General features: G+C 49.8%; 2 protein-coding genes across 8 annotated transcripts in view; one reads left to right on the forward strand and one right to left on the reverse strand.

Annotated features, from left to right (window-relative positions):
• Positions 1-5,327, reverse strand: part of LOC131590198 (olfactory receptor 14C36-like) — a 595,201-nt gene extending 589,874 nt beyond the window's left edge. Inside the window, exons 1-2 of one of the 7 annotated variants that reach the window (XR_009280017.1) lie at positions 5,176-5,313; positions 2,623-2,989 (exon numbers count right to left, since the gene is read on the reverse strand). Coding sequence is in view for 1 of the 7 variants with exons in the window: in XM_058860134.1 (XP_058716117.1) it covers positions 5,176-5,320 (145 nt within the window). In the remaining 6 variants the exon portion in view is untranslated. The other 6 variants (XR_009280016.1, XR_009280018.1, XR_009280015.1 and 3 more) reach the window with 6 other exon arrangements.
• Positions 5,328-8,027: 2,700 nt separating this feature from the next.
• LOC131590145 (heat shock factor protein 4-like) lies at positions 8,028-17,398 on the forward strand. The gene is made up of 8 exons (XM_058860046.1): positions 8,028-8,541; positions 10,088-10,441; positions 11,366-11,665; positions 13,026-13,213; positions 14,709-14,829; positions 15,470-16,086; positions 16,439-16,552; positions 16,923-17,398. Exons 1-6 carry the CDS (start codon positions 8,028-8,030, stop codon positions 15,538-15,540), a joined length of 1,548 nt encoding a protein of 515 aa, XP_058716029.1. The 3' UTR covers positions 15,541-16,086; positions 16,439-16,552; positions 16,923-17,398.
• Positions 17,399-19,215: the final 1,817 nt, after the last annotated feature.

Raw genomic sequence — 19,215 nt, forward strand, 5'->3', positions numbered from 1 at the left:
CACCAATTCACTACTCCCACTAAAAACACCACATGTCTCCCGAGATTCATATTCCCACTGTTATAGGTACAGAATATAATATTGGCTTTTCACAAGGATGAAGATGAATGCTCTATGTATCACGTCCCAATGGCTTTGCTGTAACAGTCGATAGAGGATGTTTGAACTGTCTGCTCAGTTGGGATAACTCCAGTGAACAGATGATGGGGACCCTGCTGCCATCAACACTCAGCGGCTGTGGAAAGAAGGAGCCAAGGCCCAAATTCAAAGGTGAGAAGAAGAGGATTAAAACCACAAGCCAAGACACAGGCATGCTGTAAAAAGGTGGACCCAAGGAGTGGCCATGCTAAACAGTTCCTGGGAAATGTAAAGTAGTTAATGGAAAAGTTTCAATATACCTTAATTCTATGAATACACATCAAGTTGTGTTGCACTATATTAGGACTGGTGAAAGCATGACAGGGACTCTCTTCTGGGCAGCACAAGAGAGCCAGTTTTATTATTCCAGATCTTCTTCTATAGACAGGTCTGAGAAGGTCCAAGAGGTAAAACTCTCATTGGTCATTAAACCAACACATCACCAGCACTGGACAATTAGGAACAACACCCCTTGACTGTTTCTTGCAAGGAAACAACAAGGATCCAAACAACACCTGCCAAGGTTGTTTTCCTTCCCCAAGGACTGTTTGGATTCCTCCTTAGGATTTCTCAGGCCAGAGTGAGAACTTTGTGTGACTCAGTTTCACACAGGCTCAAGCGAATGCCTGAAGCCTAAAAATCTCTTCTTTGACCACTGTCAGTTCCCATCAAGTTGATGCAATAGAAATGGGATATAAAGGGTGTTTCCAGAACACCAGGGGTGCTCTTGGCACAGTGCCAAGCACCCGGCCCTTTTAACCCTTTGCTTTATTGTCTTTGTCCCTTACTGTCTTTTTTAGTAAACCTTTTAAAATTGACCAGGAAAGTGAACGTTGTCTTTCCCAGTGGTCCAGTTCTGTATCAAAGAATGCCCTCAAATGGCAGCTTTCAAGAAAATGTCCTAGGTTGATGTTTCCTGCGCTGGTGACACTCTTTTAAACGCAGCCTGCTGCCCCAGCTCTCTGCTGCTGTTCCATGGACAGAGGTTGTTGTCTCTTACCCCTTCCCATGGGCAGGCCACTGTTCAGCCATCTCCAGGACAGCAGGGCCCCATCCCACGTCACTGGGACCTGGGAAGGCAAAACCCAGCACTCCAAATGTCCCCCCTCCTCCTTCTTCCCACACATTTGGCCCTGGCACTGGGGTTTGCTGCTGGTTGCTGCAGGAAAAGGAGACCCCTGTGACACTTTGGGGCACGTGAAACCAAGGCAACCCTTGTTTCCTTGAAACACTGTGGGGCCTGATGGAACTGAGGCTCCATTGTGACACAGCAGGGCCGCCTGGAGCCAAGGCACTGCTGGGACACTGCAGATCCAAGGAGACCATTGTGACACTGAGGAAGCTCATGAGACCAAGGCTCCATCGTGACACCTCAGCAGCAAGGAGACCATTGCTGAGAGCACGGAACCTCACGCAACCAAAAACACCATTCTGACACCGTGGGGCCCCAAGGAATCAAATATCCACTGTGGAACCTCATGGAACCAAAAGTCCATTGTGACAGAGCGAGGCCTCGTGGAACCAAGCAGTCCAAAGGTCCAGAACATTTCTTGCAGGGTTCTGCCCTAGGGCACGGGAACCTCATTGGTGGCACCTTGGGCTTGGCACACACTTGACGAGTATGTCTGTTCTCAGCAGGAAAACTTTGGAGCTTTCCATGGCTTCAAAGGAAAGGAAAAGGAGAAAATCCCTCTTTGCCTGAGTGCAGCCAGTTCTCTGTGGGAGTTAGGCAGTCAGAGTTAAGGATTGGTTGAAGGCTGTGGGAAACATCGAGTGAGGTTCTGGCAAAGAGAACAGGATTGTGGGTGGAGTTATGTTAATCTGTTAGTTCTGTATAAGGTTATGTTTGGAGTTCTCGTTAATGATTGGATAAGTATGTTTGACATATATGGTGGTGTTTGTGGCTCTCCTTCATGACTGGTTACTTGTGTAATATATATATATAAATATTGTGATTTTTGACCCATTGCCCTGTCTCCTGAGGTTGACCCCCTACTGTGTACAACTTCCACCCTTTGTTATTTTATCTGTTATTAAAGTTCTTTATTTGCAGGCAACCCAGTCACGCCCGTCCTTATTCTCTGCCACGGAACTCCCGGCTGGTCCGGTCCTGAGGTCACCAATGCTGTATTGCAACAGTTCTGCAAGCAAATCAGGTCCCAGGGTGTCCTGAGGGGACACTTGTGGTTGGGTTCTTTTTCCCCCTGGGACTGAGATTGATGAGAGAGAGGCGGTTTTCTCTTGTTGGGACTTGGTTGTTTATTCTTCTCTTATCTACATTACACGGATACAGGCTACAAGGAGCTACGTGCACTAAGATAGAAAGGTGCAAAATGGCTAACAAAGAACTTCTTCAAGGTTTTTTATATGTCTATTTACCCAATTAACAAATGCCAAGTAAATTATTTTCCTTAGTGACCCAATGACCCAACACCTGTGTGCTGCACTGCGGCACTTTTTATCCAATCACTGCTACCCAAAAACCTCTAGAAGAAGAAGATGAAGAAGAAAAATGAAGGAAGAAGAGACAACACCCTAGATCCTCCATCTTGTCTTTTGTTTTCTAAACTAGTTTAAACCTTAAACTTTTTCACCCAGTGACTTAAGAAAACTCAATAATTTACACACTCACACTCTCAGTTTTTCTATTTAACAGTTGTTTTCATGGTGTTTTATGACATTCAGTGCTTTCTTGGATGTCAGAGCCAGGAATCAGAGCTAAGGGCACACACTCTGTGTCTCTGACTCCAGCACCAGGTGAGGGAGGACAGACAGGATGGAGAATGTGGAGCAAGGTTCCCCACTCTGGGTCACACCTCAAGGCACAGCTTCTCTGAGCAGGCCAGGCCTCCTGAGGAGAGACCCTGGGTCAATATCAATTCCAAATGTTGCTGTCATCTCTTCTCCAATGACAGAAGTGATAAAAGCATCCAAAGTCACTCTTTAAAATAGGAATGTGCATTTCTCAGACTATCTTAGAAGCTCTGTGAAATATTTCTCCATGGCTGCAGTAGGAAACCTTCCTGATGAACTGCCCTGGAGCAGAGGGAAATGCAGGCAGAGCCAGGCTTTGTCAGGACTTGCTTGAGCCCAGTGAGCCCCGGGGTGCATTTGGTGCTGAGCCCTTGAACCCCAGAGCCTGAGAGGAGATTGCACAAACTTTTCCAGGAGTCCAAGTCAGAAGAAAACCCCAAGTGTCTCCAAGCATTAATGGGTCCCACTGGGGTCCAGCCCCAGCACAGGCTCCTCATGGGCTCCTTGGAGGAGAGAATTGGAGGCCTTGATTGCCCAGAAACCTCTCAGAGTCCCAGTGTGGGAACAAGAAAGGAAAGTACCTTAAAGAACTGAAGCACCCAGAGGCATTGATGAGCTCCAAGGAGTGTTGTTACTGACAAAGGCTCTCAAGAGACTAATTAAAGCAGATAATTGGAGGCCATGAGTGCACAAACCTCTCAGAGACTGCAAGGCAAGAGCAGAGCCCCAAGTCCTTTGAAAAAGCTGCAGTCCCTGGGAGCATTGAGGAGCCCCCCAGGGCCATTCCTGGCCAAGGCTCCCCAGGGACTCGTCCCAGCAGATCCCTGAGGCCCCTGGGATGTGGGGGGATGCTGAGGGCAGGACAAGGGGGTGACAGTGGCCAGCCTTGCTGGGGCTGTGCCAGGAGGCCCCAGGGCCTCAGGACCAGGTGTCTCCTCACAGCCCTTGCTGGCACAGACCCTGCTGTGGCCCAGGGCACCAAGACTTGGCTTCTCTTTGTCCCCACCTGTCACCTCTGCCTCCCATTTCCTGCTCTAACTGGAACCTGGGGACACTTTCTCAGCCGTGTCCCTCAGTGGGACCCATGAACGGCATCAGGAACTTTGGAGTTTGATTATGACTGAATTCTCCAGAGGTTTCATCACAAACCGTGGCTCTGCCTTGATTTCCCTCTGCTCCAGTGCAGCTCATCAGGAAGGTTTGCAACTCCAGTTATGGAGAATGGGTTTGGGTGCCACAGCAACCGGGAGAAGTTCAAGTTCCCTTGGAAACACTGGGGAGAACTGGAACATACTGGGGAACACTGGGAATGCTGTGGGAGACACTGGAACATACTGGGAGTGATAATGGGGAGGGCTGGGACAAGCTGGGAACACGAGGAATGCTGAGGGGGGAATCTGGGTGGGTTGGGATGGACTGTGGGGGTACACTGAGACATACCAGGACAGACCAGGACATACTGGGACCGACACTGGGGGATACTGGGACAAACTGGGGACACTGGGAACACTGTGAGGAAAACTGGGGGACACTGGGGTGTCGTATGGATGACACTGGGGGCAACTGGAAGGGAATGGGAATGAACTCAGGTGTATTGGGAGGGACTGAGCTGTACTGGGAGGGTCTGGAGGGGCACTGAGGATGAACAGGGCTGTACAGGGGATGAACTGGACTGTACTGGGAAGGCCAAGAGGGGCACTTGGGTTGTATTGGACTGTTCTAGAAATGAACTGGACTGTACCGGGAGGGCCAAGAGGGGGACTAGGGTTGTACTGGGCTGTACTGGGGATGAACTGGGCTCTACTGGAAGGGACTGGAGAGGTTGAATGTGCTGTTCCCTCCTCTGCCATCACCTATTTGCCAAAGCTCCCGCCAATCACCGCCCTCAGCCAATCACCGCCCGGCATCAGGGACTCGGGGCGGGGCCAACAGTCAGCACCAATTTTCCTTTTTGCCTCTCACTCCCGTCATGCCCCGCGGCCCGATAGAGCCCCATTGCAGCCGGGACTACAACGCCCGTCATGCCCCGCGCTCCACAGAACCCCGGGGTCGCCCCCATCTGTCCCGTAAGTGTCCCCCAGACCCTCCAGGATCCCTGAGTGCTCCCTCAGTGCCCATTCGGGACCCCCAAAGCTCCCCGGATCCCCTGAATGCTCCCGACCCCACGGATGCCCGTTACAGCCACTTCTGGGAATTCATCTCCTGTCATTCCCCGCGGCCGCTGAGCCCCTCAGAACGGAGTTCCGAGACTAAAATTACTGCCGTGACCCTCTCCCAAAATACCTGCCGTGCCCCGCGCCGTAAAGAGCCCGTTTAGAGCTCCACAGGCTCTCCCCAATTGCTCCCGAGCCGTACACGTTCCCCCCGAGCTCCTCCAGCCACGGCTCGGACACAAAAGTGTCCCCCAAGTGTCTTCCCGGAGCCCCATGGGCCCCTTCGAGCCACTTCCGGGACTACAGCTCCCATCATGCTCCGCGGCGCACATAGAGCGCCATTCCAGCCGTGACTCCATCTCCCATCATGCTCCGCGCCTCACCGAGAGCCATTGGCGCTGTGCCTGTAACTCCCGTGATGCTCCGCGGTGCCATTACACCCTATGATACCCGCGCCTACAACTCCCATCATCCCCCGCGGCCCAGAGAGCCCATTTAGAGACCCCCAAGTGCCCGCCCGGACCCCGAAGCGCCCCCAGATTCCCCTCCCTGACCTCCAAGTGCCCCCCTGGACCCCCAGGTGCTGCCCCGGACCCCGCATCGTCCCACAGAATCCCTAAGTGCCCCTCCCAGTACTCACCCGGCTCCCCCAAGCGTCCTCCATACCCTGAAGTTCTCTCTGAATTCCCTCCCCTGACCCAAAACTGCCCCAAATGTGCCCCAGAAATGTCTCCATAGACCCCAAAGTGGCCCCTTTTACCCTGCCTGAGAAAATGGTAAAAAAGATGACAGACAAACTAAAAAATAGAACTAATTAGCATAAAGAGGGGAAAATGATGGTGAATTAATTAATGAAGGGAATTGTGTTACTTAGAACCAAACAACAATAATTGTTTTAGTTACTAAAAATTTATCAATTATTTAATGAAAATATAATATTAGGTAATGAAAATGTAGAGTAATATTTTAAAAATATAATTTTATTAAACAATAATATTTCAGTTATAAAGAAAAATAATAATTGTTTTCAGTGTTTTGGGATGTCAGTCCCAGGTGGGCGATGTCAGGCATGGTGAGGTTCGGGGTGAGGAGCAGCTTGTCCAAACAGGGTCAGCCTGCAAGGGGCTCATTCTCCTGTGCCCAGACCTCCTAAGGAGACATTCAGCATCAAGATCACCTGGGGAATGCTTCTGCCACCTCTTCTCTGAACTGTACATTTTAAAAAATATGCACTTGATTAAAAAAAAATTTTAAAATGTGGTGGATTTTCAAATCTTCCTCCTTAACAGAACCCCAAACTGACTCCAAGCAGCTGCACAAGCTTTGCCTTGAAGACAATGGAAGGAAGAGAAAGAGCCCCCGAGGCTTTCTGTATTTTAATGAACCCCAGGGTGGATTTGGGGCTGAGCCCAGGACCCTCAGGCACTGAGGGAAGGGTGAAGGAGCTGCTCAAGGAGCAGAAACAAAACTCCAAGTCCCTTGGAGCATCCCTGGGCCCCACTGACTGCCGGCTCCTGGCACACAGAGCCATGGCATTGTTGTAAATGAAATTAGAATTTTGACAACTAGGTCCTTTGGGTTAATGGCAGTTTAAATAAAAATGAATACAATTTAGTAAATTGTATAGTAATTTGGTATAAAAGAATACAGTTTAGTAGAAGAATACAATTTAGCAAAAAAATTACAAATATATATATCATCTGCCAGTAATTAAATATGATTAAAGCATAAGCAAAACCAACTGGGAGGGTTTTTTACCCCAACTCACGTACAAAACCGACTGGGGTACAGAGGCTTCCCACCCTGCCTCACGTACAAAACAAAGCACTTCAAGCTAAACTTGTATACTCTATGCTTATACATATTCATTAATGTTTGCCTTAAGTTTCCTTCCATTTCTGATTTTTCTGATTTTACATCACTATTCTTCACGGCACATGCTCCACTTGTTGTTAGGGGGTCTTCAGTCTTCTTTTGGGGTCTTTTGGTGAAGGCTTCTCCTCTTCCTCATTGTCCTTTGGATAACCTTACAGGTTTGTGTGTGCGTACTAAGCGTTGTTATGTAAGTCTACTCATTAGTCTGATCTTTACTGATTTTTAGGCGAATGCTTAAAGTCGTTCTAATTTTGTCCATCTCAGGGCCATTTTCATCTTGGGACATCACTGATCTTCCAAACTACGTCCTGTACCTCGATTTTAACATGTAACATCTGTAAAGGGGTGCATCTGCATTGTAACACTGATTCTTTTGATTGTAAGAGGAATGATGGGTTTGTCTTTACAAACAAGCTGTGGGTCTGCTGATAAGATGCAGCTCTCAGTGAGAGACAACAGAAACAATGGGATGGATTCCACTAAAAGATCAAAGAGGCACTGAAAGAACACTATGAATTCCATAAAAGTAAAGAATTCAGAAGGGATTATGCATTGTGGGTGGGGGGGAAGGTATCGCAGGTATCAGGTGTTCCGGGCAGTCTGTACCTGTCAAGTACCTCAGCCTGTGGGGAAAGAGAGAAGGGACAAGCGGCCGGGAATTAGGATAAAAAGGAGGCTGCACCCTCCAAAAATTTGAGAGACCCCAGGGGAATGCCCCGTGGCCTCACCCTTTATTCGAATAAAGAAAAAAAAGTCTCCTCTGTCTCCTTTTTGGACATAAACCTCTGGCGTTTGTGGATGAATTTTCCTGACAATTGTTTCTAAAAATATCTTGAATAACAGTTCCAATTTAGTTAGTAAAAATCAATTCCATTTATTGCAGTAACAATCTTTGTCAATGAGTGGAATTCCTATGTCATTTATAATTTCCCCCATGCATTTTTCACCTCCTCTTCCCTGGCCTTATCTCCCCTCAGGCCCCGCTCGTCCTCGCCGAGTCCGGCCCGCGCCGGGGCCGCGCCGGGCGCGCGCGGGGCCGAACGCAGCGCCCCCCTCAGGCCGTTGCGCCGCGGCCGTTGCGGCGACAGTCGGAGACAGATCGGTGCCATGGAGGAGCTGCCGCTGCCCGCCGGAATCAATGCCAGCACCTTCCCCGCCAAGCTGTGGGGCCTGGTGAACAGCCCCCGCGTCCGCTCCGTGCGCTGGGACAGCCAGGCCCAGGGCTTGCTCATCGACCGCTTCCTCTTCGAGCGGGAGCTGCTCAGCCCGGGCGGCGCCCACGGAGGGGGCGGCCAGGGGGCGGGGGCGGCCCCGGACTGCTTCAAAGCCACGCACTTTGGCAGTTTCGTGCGCCAGCTCAACCTGTACGGCTTCCAAAAGGTGCCATCATGGCTTGGCTCAGCTGTGCCGGGCGATGCCGGGGCGTGGCTCCACTTTATGAACCCAAACTTCCGCCGCGATCGCCCCGAGCTCCTCCTCCACATCAAACGCCGAACCAGGGCCAACAGGCAGAGACTGGCCGCAGGGCTGGAGGTGCGTAGCCGCCAGCCCAGCCGCCTCCAGCGGCCCTCCACGGACCGGTCGCTGCCTGCCTTCCCCACCGGGCAGCCGCCCAGAGCCGGTGAGACGGGGTGGGAGCTGCGGGCACGGAGGGAGGCGTGGGCTTTGTCCGTGGGCGCTGCCCGGCCGGGCAGGAGCGGCCCCTGCCCGTGCTGGGCAAGGCTGCTGTGCCGGCAGGGCCCGGGAGCTGTGCCGGGCTGCCGGGGGCTGCGGGACAGTCCCGCCGTGCCTGCGCTCGCCACACGCTGGCCCGCTCGGCCGGCACCCGGCCCGGCCCTGCACCGTGGCTGGCGCTGCTCGTTGGGCGGCCCTGGGACGCTCGGGGCGGTCTCCGGGAGTGCGGGTGAGCCGAGGGCTTGGGCGTATTGGTCGAGACCCAGGGGCTGCTCATCGACCGCTCCCTCTTCGAGCGGGAGCTGCTCAGCCTGGGCGGCGACCAGGGGCCAGCCCCACACACTTTCAGAGCCACGCAGCTCTGAAGTTCTGCAGCTTCCTGTGCCACTTCGGCCGCTGCGGCTTCCACCAAGTGCCGGCCCGGGCTGTGGCGGCTGTGCCGGGCGATGCTGGGGGCTGGCTGCACTATAGAAACAGCAGATTTCACCGCGACCGCCCCGAGCTCCTGGGCCCGGGAGCTGTGCCGGGCTGCATTTGGGTTTCTGGCAGCTGCCTCCTGCCAAGGGTTGAAGGGATAGGGGAGAGCTCAGTAGACAGGGAGCTGGTTGTTGCAAAGGGAATAAAATCCCATAGAGCTGTGTGTGTAGAGTTGTTTATTTCAGTGCTGGAGGTGAGGAGGATTTCTCCTCCTAATTCATCCACCTTTGTCAATTGCTGTGCTATATTTAGTTACTATTGCTTGGTGTTACTATGTCATTATAACATATGGAACAAATGTACACAGTATATTATACACTCTGGAATTAATTTACATAGTATAATCTCATGGCTATAGATAGTTCTTTTTCACTGTGCTTGCACCTCCCCAGTTTGGGGGTTGTTGGGGGTCTTTGACAAAGGCTTCCAAAGTCGTCTTTGCATCTGAACTTTTCAACTTTGTCTTCAGAGCATGCACAGCTACGGTGTTCCTTGGTCTGTCTGGTCCTAACCGGTCTAATTTCTTTATCTTGTGGCTAATTGGCTTGACGTTTGCTAATTTTTCATCAGTACTATACTTACCTATCTCTGAAACTGACCACCTTGTGAGATTTTCATTTTTTTTTCCTGGGTCTCCAGCACTAAGCAACCAGTTAACCATATACTAGGCACTACAATGCATAGAAAGACGTCTATATCAGGTTAAATAGATAAATAGAATAAATGAAGTTATGATTCTGGTTCTATTGATATCTGGTGATACAGATCTATCAGGTTCTATTGATATCTTATAACTCAACCTGTAGAAGCAGCTTGTAAGTTTGACTGAAGTTCTATAGGCATCAAACCCCCCAAGACATGTGGTGATATTTTTCTTTCTCACCCTGTTTTGGGAGGAGGTGAGTTTTTGTCTTCCCTGACAAAAGCACAGTTGCTACCATGGGAAACACACCTGAGGACCAGTATTGACCCAGCCTTCCCTTTACTTTTTTTCTTCTTCCCTCCCTGCTGCACAGCTCCCTTGCGCCAGAAGCACGATGCTGCCTCACCTGAGGATTCAGAGCTGCCTCCAGGCCCTTCCAAGAGAAGTGCAGGTGCTCAGGAGAGTGAGGCTTCCCCAGCAGCTGCCAAGAAAGTCTGTGCCACCTCTGGACTTGTTGGAGCTTCACCAGTGGAACCATCAAGAGAGCTCATCCAGAGATTTAATCTCCGCAAGCTCACGGTTCCACTGGTTCGCCTGGACCTGAAACGCCATCCTGAGCTCATGGTTCACCTCACTCCAATCCACCCTGAAGCTGCTTGCAGGCCCCTTGGACACAGCAACAGCTGCTCATCTTCTCAGCAGCACAGCCCAGCCTGCAAGCCATCAGGTAGGGAAAGAGTTTCTACCCTTCCTTTTCCAATAGGTCCTGGCAACTGAGCCTTTCAAGTGTTTTCCCTGAGTCCTCTGTCATGAGTAGATCTCAAGTGAGAATCACGTAGAAAACAGTGTTAAGTGTACTAGGAAGTGGGACTGTGAATGCCAAAGTATTCTCTGCTCTTCCTGTCATTCCTGCAGATGTGGAGGTTGTTCTGGGCATTTTCCAGACAGCCTGTGTGCTGAGGTGCAAGGGCTGGGTGAAAAATATTGCCCGACAGACAAGTGGTCAGTGTTAGGTGAACTCCCCTGTTTCTTGGAATGAAGTCCAAGTAGGACGGTGATAGGATATTGCAGATGTTTCAGACTGACTGGCCTGCAAATCGGGCCGTGCCATTGAAATGAACTCTGTGTGCCTCAGAACAGCTGCAGCTGCAGAACATGGCCTCACCTACAAGGTTGCTTTTAGAATAAACTCACAGTAGAATTTCTCAGTGTGTGCCTGAAGATCTGGGCTCTGCTTGGGTGAATGCACGTTCTGTGGCCTTCTGTGATGAGAAACTCAAGCAGCCAAATCTTAAAGCTGCTGGGAAGATAGGGAAGGCTGTGATTCTAAAGTTTTTGTGTGCCTTTGGAGCAGAAGGGAGAAGAGCTGGCAGCTGAGTTCCTGGCAGTTGCCTCCTGCTGAGGAATGGCAGTGGGACACTTTTCTCAGACAGATGAATAAGTACGGGAGAGCTCAGTAGACAAGGAATTGGTTGTTGCAAAGGTTCAGAACATGAGAAGGGAATTTTCTCCTTCTCCCCCTACTTGGGATGATGGGAGCTTCTGTCTCCCTTGGGACAAGTACAGTTGCTACCAAGGGAAACACACCTGAGGAGCAGTAGTGACCCAGCCTTCCCTTTGCTTCCTTTCTTCTTCCCTCACTGCTGCACAGCTCCTTCGTGCCAGAAGCGCAGTGCTGCCTCACCTGAGGATTCAGAGCTACCTGCAGGCCCTTCCAGGACAAGTCCAGATCCTCAAGGGCGTGAAGCTTCCCCAGCACGTGCCAAGAAAGTGTTTGCTCCATCTGCACTTGGGGTTTCATCAGGCAAGCCAGGCACACGCAAATTTCAATTCCAGCCAGAGCTCATCACTCCACCATTTCCTGCGCACCATCAAAGCACTTCTGTGGCCTCTCCAAAGAGCAGCAGCTGCACTTCTCCAGAGCAGCACTTTCCAGCCAACATCCCATCAGGTACGCAATGTGTTTCTCCCCTGGCTTTTCAGAAAGTTCACAAAAAGTGACTGAAGTATTTTGCCGCGGTGCTCTGTCATGTGTACATTTGATTGTCAGAATCAGGTGTCGAGGGTACTAGGAAGCAGGATCATGAATATCAAAAGAATCTCTGTCTGCTTTTCCCGTCCTTGCTGCAGATTTGGAGGATGCTCTGGCCATTTTCCAGGCAGCCTCTGTGTAGAGGTCAAAGGGCGAGGCAAAGAACATTTCTCCACAACTGGTCGGTGTCAGGTGAACTCCCATTTTACTTTGGATGAAGCCAAACTAGGACTCTGATAGGATATTGCAGAGTTTACAGATTGTCTTTTGTTGAGATGAAATACAAGGGATGGGACCACTGTGCTTTGAGATGATTTATTGCTGAAGTAGCCCAATAAGATATCAGTCCCGAGGTGTGAGATTTACAGGCAACAAATCAACCACAGCTGGAGGAAGTTACGAGTTCCTTCTCCGCATGGCAATATATAACTTTTTAGTCCAGTAGACAGTTGACACAAAGTTTGTTTTCACTTATTAAGCTCTTATCACCTTTACTTGATTTTACCACACTGTGTCTGTCTTTTAACCAACAAGCTAACAGGTCACGTATTCACACACACTTCTGATATAGTTCCTAGAGCTCTAACTTACTTTATAAATCACACTATTACACTTGATACCTCCAACTGTTTTACTTCATATAATTTCTTACTTACTCTAGGCATATTCTTACTTGCAACTGTAAGAACATAGATTTAGAATTACTCTACCTAATGTCTGTGTACTTTCATCACTCCATCAATCCAGGCTTTTTCTAAGGCTGCAGATTTTCCATTTCCAACAGTCTCTCCCACAAATAATGCTATGAAATTTCAGTGCACGCTGGGAGTCCCCAGAACAGTTGCAGCTGCAGACCATGGCCTCACCTCCATGGTTGCTCTTTAGAATAAACTCGCAGTTTAAGTTTAGCATGTGTTTCTGCACCTCTGGCCTCTTCCTGGGTGAATGCACTTTCTGTGGTCTCTTGTGATGAGAAACTCAAGCAGACAAATGCCAAAGCTGCTGGGAAGATGCAAAAGGCTGTGATTAAAGGTGATTATGTCTGTGTGCATGTCTAGATCAGTTTCACAAGCCATAATTTAATCTATGTACACGTCGATTAGGATAATACTTTTGAAGGGGAAGAGCTCACTCTTCCAATTCCTTGGGAAATTTTTAATACCTTTCTGGAGTTGAGGTTGCTGTGCGCTTCCTGTGATGTTTGATCCATGGCAGCAATAAAGCTCTGTGTCCCTCAGCCTCATTTTGGGGCCTCACCGATGTTTTTGGATTCTTGCAGCCGCCCCGGGCACTTCAGTCCCCAGCGCTCCAGCTGGCAGTGCTGGTTATGCAGCATGGAGAGCCCCAAGCTGGGTATGGAGTACTCCTGGGGAAGAGGAATTGCCACCGCTGGATCTGGACCTTGTTCTGGAGACACTGGAGGAGATGCTTTCACCATCTGTGCCTGAAAGGTCTCCCTCTGCTCAGGTAACTCCATTGGACAGGGATGAGAGGGGCTGGACTGAGAGCTTCTGAATGTTGTTGCATGGCTGAGAAGCAAAGGCTTCTTGAATTCAGCTGGGAATGGACACGGAAGGATTTGCTTGGTCAAGCAAGATTTGCTAAGGAAGAGGGAATGAAAAGGGGGGATAGCCCTTAAGTGAGGATGAGAGGTGTTTGCCAGGTTTAAATGCTCCTTTTTCTGGGAGGAATCCCTGGTGCAGGGGCATTTGTGGGGAGGAAGTGGAAGCTTGGTGGGTTCTAACAGGCTTTGTTTGATGGGAAAGAAGAGAAGAGCGTTTGGAGAATTGCCACTGAAGGCAGAGTGGGACGGGCATGCTTAGAGGTGCCAGCAGCAGATGTGGGCTCTGCCTCTCTTGGGCTGGAAGGCCAAGGCAAAGCAAGGGCTGGGCTGCAACTGCTCCTGCAGCTGCTGCTGCTGCTGCTGTGTGAGCCCTGCTGTGCATGTAGGCATTCCCAGAGCTGTGTGTGGGCATGGGCTGGAGCTGCAGCTGTCTTGCCCTCTCAGGAGCCTGGTGCCTGCAGTCCAGTTTCCAGCTGGGAAATCCTCAGCTGGGCAAACTGGCCAGTCTTGCTCTCCACGTTCCAGAGCTCAGTCACCTTGTGGAAAGAAGAGATGTGTGTTGCCAGACAGTCCCTGCAAAGCTGCAGCCTGCAGGAGACTGTTGTGCTTAGGGCTGTGGTGGGAAGAGCACATCCCTGTGCCAGGAGCTAGCAGGACTCCATCCTTAGCGCCCACTCCATGGCTTGAGTGTCATCCCCACGCTCAACAGCCTTGTCAGCCTTGACAGCTCTTGGAGCGTGTTGGAGAAGTCAGTGTTTTGGACTCTTGGAGGCCTCTGGGGCCCAGAGCTCCTTGTTAGGAAGAAGGGATGAAGTGTGTGAGCCGTGGAGTCTTCAGGGGGCAGATGTCTTGGTTTTGAGGCCCCATGACTTGTGTGATTGGTGAGAAGGACAAGGTTGGTGCTGGACATGAAATGGTTAAGGACTCCTTGAAGCCCAGGGGCTCCTCCTGTGTTGAAGAGCAGTTCAATCAGGGCCCATTAGTCCTTGTGTTTGGCAGATTCCCTCTTGGACTTTGGAATCCCTTTTTTCTTTAGTCTTGTCTCTTCCCAGACTGGCCTGGAGTGTTCAGTTTCTGCATTGGCACAGGCCTTTTTGCATCTTCTTCTACAACTTTGCCAAAGAATTTCTCTTCTTTCATTTAATATGCAGACCCATTGCATGGGTAGATTTATTCTTGAGGAAGGGCAGACTGGAGGAGGGGAGGGGGATTTTTTTGGAACTGCCCATATCTTATTGCCAAGTGCGATGAGCCTTTGTCTTCTGCAAACTCCCGCGTATATACGTTTTCAAAAGCAATTTGTTGGTGCACAGAAGGAAATCTGGCAGGCTCTGATTGTATCCCTGCAGAATCTATTGGTTGATCTTTGTGTTTCCTTCTTTGTGTTTTTCTTTTCAGGTCAATCCTAGTGTTGCCCGTGGCTCTTCAGGAGGGGAGGCTGTGAACAAGGCTGCAGCAGAGGGAGCTTTGCCTGCTGGCGGGAGCTGTGTGAACGTTTGCCAGGAGCCCGAGGAGCTTGGTAAGGAGTGAGCCCAGCCTGCTTTAGAGAGATGGGAGACAGCTGCTCTGAGCCTGCCTCTGACAGGAAGGGAGATGAGAAGACTTGAGTTCTTGTCTCAAGCAGGGTTGGTGCTTCCTGGTGCCTTTAGTTCCAATCCTGCACTGGCACAAGCTCCCCGAGCCCTGCCCCTCCATGCTTTTCCAGAGGCTCTGACACCGAGTCCTCTGCTGTGGCAAGAGAGCCGGGAATAAAGCTGAGCTGGTGGCAGTTGTGTCACCAAGCTGCATGTCCCAGTTGGTTCACAGCTCACAGCAGCCTTCAGCTTCAGCCACTGCAGTGAGGACTGACGTCTCTGCGACAGCCCAGGGAAAGAACAAGGCTGGGCTTCTTTGTGGGAGCTGGGACTGTCTGTGTTTCAAGCTCTCCTGGGTGCCATTTGCACTGGGAGTGTTGTGAATTGATTGGCATACTTCAAAACTTCACAAGACTGGAAAATTTGGAAGGATCCCTGTTCCCTTTAAAGAGCAGGCTTCAAATTCTCAAGTGAGAGTGTGCCTTTCAGACCATCTTTTACAGCCTTTGCTAGCAGGACAGTTTACTTGCAAAGGGAAGGCTACACAGAGGCCATCATTGACTGAGAGTTGCCTTTCCTTCCCAGATATCCATCTGATCTACCTTGCCAGAAGGGCTGCCCTGCGTGGGAAGAAGGATCAGAGGGAGAGCCAGTGACCATCGGGCAGGTGGCATCTCTCTGTTTATAGATATAGTTAGAGATTTTTTATCTTGATTTATTTATTTATTTTATCTTGATTTATTTATATAGTTAAAAGTATAGATTGGTAGTGTTGTATAGTTGTATTTATAGGTGTATCTATTTATACATCTGTATAGTTTGTATGTATAGTTATGGATTTTATTTCTATGTATATAGTTACATTTATAAATTTTCAAATTTACATTGATATATGTAGATAGTAACATTTAGATGCACACACAGTTCCATTTCTAAATGTGCATAGTTCTTTAGTTAGAGCTCTATGGATGTACAGATCCATAGATTGAGCAGTGTAGGCCTAGGCTGCATTTTTGCCTCTTTCCCCCTTGGCTGCCTTTTTCATCTCTTGTTTTTCCCGCTGTGCCCCTTGTGTCCCCCTGTGCTGGGTCCGAGCTGGGGCCGGGCCAGGCGGAGCAGCAGTTGCAGCCCTGGCTGTCCCTGGAGCGGTGGGAGCTGCCGGTGGCCCCAGGCACTGTCCTGTGAGGAGCTGCTGAAGGACGGTGAGACTGAGGGGGCTGAGGAGGCGCTGATGCTGAAGGGACGATGGAAACCTTGAGGTGTTGGGGGCACTGAGGGCTGTGGGGGAGCAGAGGGCGATGGTGGCACTGAGGTGACAGAGGCACGGGCTGAGGGCTGTGCCGGCTCTGAGGGGACACAACGGCTCAGAAGGGACTGAGCGGGGTGAGAGGCCTGGGAGAGGCCGAAGAAACTGAAGTGGGGGCTGGGGGTTTGCCGAGAGGACGGCGGGGCTGAGGGGATGGAGGGGGCCAGGAGGGAGCACACAGAGCTCAGGGACTGCAGCTCTGCCAGGCCTTGCAACCAATTCCAGAGCCTCCACTTTTGCCACCACAGCTGTGCTGAAGAGCTTGAGGACAGGCAGACACTGAGAGGAGGCAGCAGGGAGAAGCTGAAGGCCTGGAGCAAGAGCAGTGAGCAGGGATGTGCTGGGGCCACGCGAGAGCCTGGGTGAGGCCCCAGGGCTGGTGAGGCCGGGCAGGGCTGAGGGTGGCGTGGGCTTTGTCCGTGGGCGCTGCCCGGCCGGGCAGGAGCGGCCCCTGCCCGTGCTGGGGCTGCTCAGCGCTGCTGCCCCGGCCGGCACAGGGGCTGTCCTTGGGCAAGGCAGCTGTGCCGGCAGGGCCCGGGAGCTGTGCCGGGCTGCCGGGAGATGCGGGACAGTCCCGCCGCGCCTGCGCTCGCCACACGCTGGCCCGCTCGGCCTGCTTGTTCTTCCCAACCCTCCTGGGGAGGCTCGGAGATTTTCGCTTCCCTGCTGGAAGTGCAGCTGCTGCCAAGGGAAAGGTCCCAGGACTGACTCGCTGTTCCCTTTGCCTCCCAGATGTCCCATCTGCTGTCCCTGTCCAGGAGAGCTGCTCTGCATGGGACGAGAAGACTGAGGGAGAAGCTTTGAAGATCGGGCGGCTGATTTATTCTTATGCAGTTCTATGGACATTTAGATTGGGACTGTGACATTTGTATATTTAGTTTTGTTTTATATATTGCATGAAATTTGTAATATTTAATCTGTATTTGCATCTGTAGATTGTTATATATGTATATATAGATGTATTTTGTTCTTTTTAAACATGTATGAAGAGCTATAGTTGTATAATTTTATCTATGGAATTCTCAGTACAGGGTTCTTTAGAGGGAGGAACTGATATTTTTGTATTTCTATATGGGCTCTAAGCTTTTAGTAATCTGTAATACATTAAGTTGTTAAACAATTCATTAATCTTTGTCAATAGTGACTTGTAGAGGTTAGCAATAAATTAAGTTTTTGTTAACTGAAGTTGGTATTTGTATATTTTTACGTGACATTGTTTTGCTAATATAATAAATGGTTTTTTTTAAACTTAATTGAGATTTTGATAGTTGTGTATTGTCAGTGCAGGTGTAGCAATTTGTAATAAATGCCATTTTTCAACTGCAATTGATTCATGTGTATTTGTAGCTCAGCTGTGCGGCTGCAGCAATCTGCAAGCAATGACATTTATCAGCTGAGATGGGTGGTTTGTGATTTGTGCTCTCCAAAGCAATGGGCAGATGGAAATGCCATGACGCTGGAGGATTTTGGTGATGAAAATCTCCAGCCACGCCCAGCACATGCCCCACTTGCGCTCAGGCTGGGCAAGGAAAGCGCAGATTTGGGATGGCAGCAGAGCCACACGTTGGCTCAGAACTCGCTGCACAGGCCTGCTGAGAAAACTCTGGGACTCTGCTGCGCGTACAACTCCAAGCAGGAGGCAGCGGGGCAGGAGAAAGCATTCACAATGAAAAGAGAAAAAGAGAAATTGTGTCCAAACAGCTGTGAGGATACTCTGGGAGTTTGATCAAATGCTCTCACTCACCACTGCCTAGGCTCATCTTCAGCAAAACTAGTTTGTTAAAAGCTGAACACCTTCCAGGAAAGAGAGATTGCACTTTCCCCTTCCCTTGCCTTGCTGTGTGAGTGGAAGATGTTGTTATAAATGCAAAGGCAAATTGAGGTTGAATAAAGAGAACTATTGGAGTGTATAAATTCTCGCTTGCGGTGAGAGACTTCTCCAGGGTCAAGCTGTTCTAGTATAATCAATTTATTATAAGAGTAAAAGGAGGGGAGACCCGTGTCCACCACCAGCCTCGGCGTCCACGTGGTCCGGGGGAGGGGAGAGAGAACAGGTAGAGCAGGGGAACAGAGGTTGGATGGGGGAGGGAGGGAGTAAGAGAGCAGCAGGGGGAAGAGGGAAAAGGCAGAGGGAGAGAGCAGGGAAGACGAGAGGGGTAGGAGCAGGGAGAGGGGGCTGAGAGTTAGGAGTGGGGGAGAGGGGTAAAGGGGTAAGAGTTAAGAGAAAAGAGCGAAGAGGTCAGAGTAAAGAGAGCGAAGTTCTTGTTACAATTCAATATATCTTTTTCTATCGTGAATATTCTAATTCTTAGAATCCAATCACCATGAGACACACCCACTAAAGAATTTACATCCAGCCTATGCGCTTCCCTATATTAACATACAGTGTTGCATTTTAGATTCTACAAAACCTTACAAGTTCTTTCCTTGCTTCTTGACCTTTGCATTCTTTATCAGCAGAAGGACATTGTTTTATCAACAGGGATTCTCCTCTAGCTGGCTAAGCTATTGTTCTTTGGTTAACCAGTACTCAGTATCCTATGACTCAAAGCAGGCTTTCATTTCTACTTTGATTCTAGCCTTCATATTTTCAGAATCTTTTGTTAAACCATCACATTCACAAGGTTTCCCTGTTTCACCGTCCCCAACATCTCCCCTGTCTCGATGAACTATTTAAGATAATAGAAACTGTCTTGTTAGTTTTTGCACACACTGAAGTATAACGGGTGCTGCTGCTAAAACTACAATTAACACTTATTAAAATAATTAAGCTTATTTTACAGAGTTCTCTTAGCCAAGGTGCAAAGCTTAAACCTTTAAACAAATTGTCCAGCTTCTCTAACTTTTGAAGGTCAGATTGATTCACTTTAGAATTATCAATATGAGTTTGGGTGCCTAAATTTTTCAAATTTTGCAGCTGTTTATGAATGGGAACAGTATGATCTGACAAGCAGATGGTATCAAAGCTTGCAGTCTTTGGCTAAGGCGACCCAGGTATTTATCTTGGGCTGATTTACAGGTAAAG

This window comes from Poecile atricapillus, chromosome 32, assembly GCF_030490865.1.
Source record: "Poecile atricapillus isolate bPoeAtr1 chromosome 32, bPoeAtr1.hap1, whole genome shotgun sequence".
NCBI lineage: Eukaryota > Metazoa > Chordata > Aves > Passeriformes > Paridae > Poecile > Poecile atricapillus.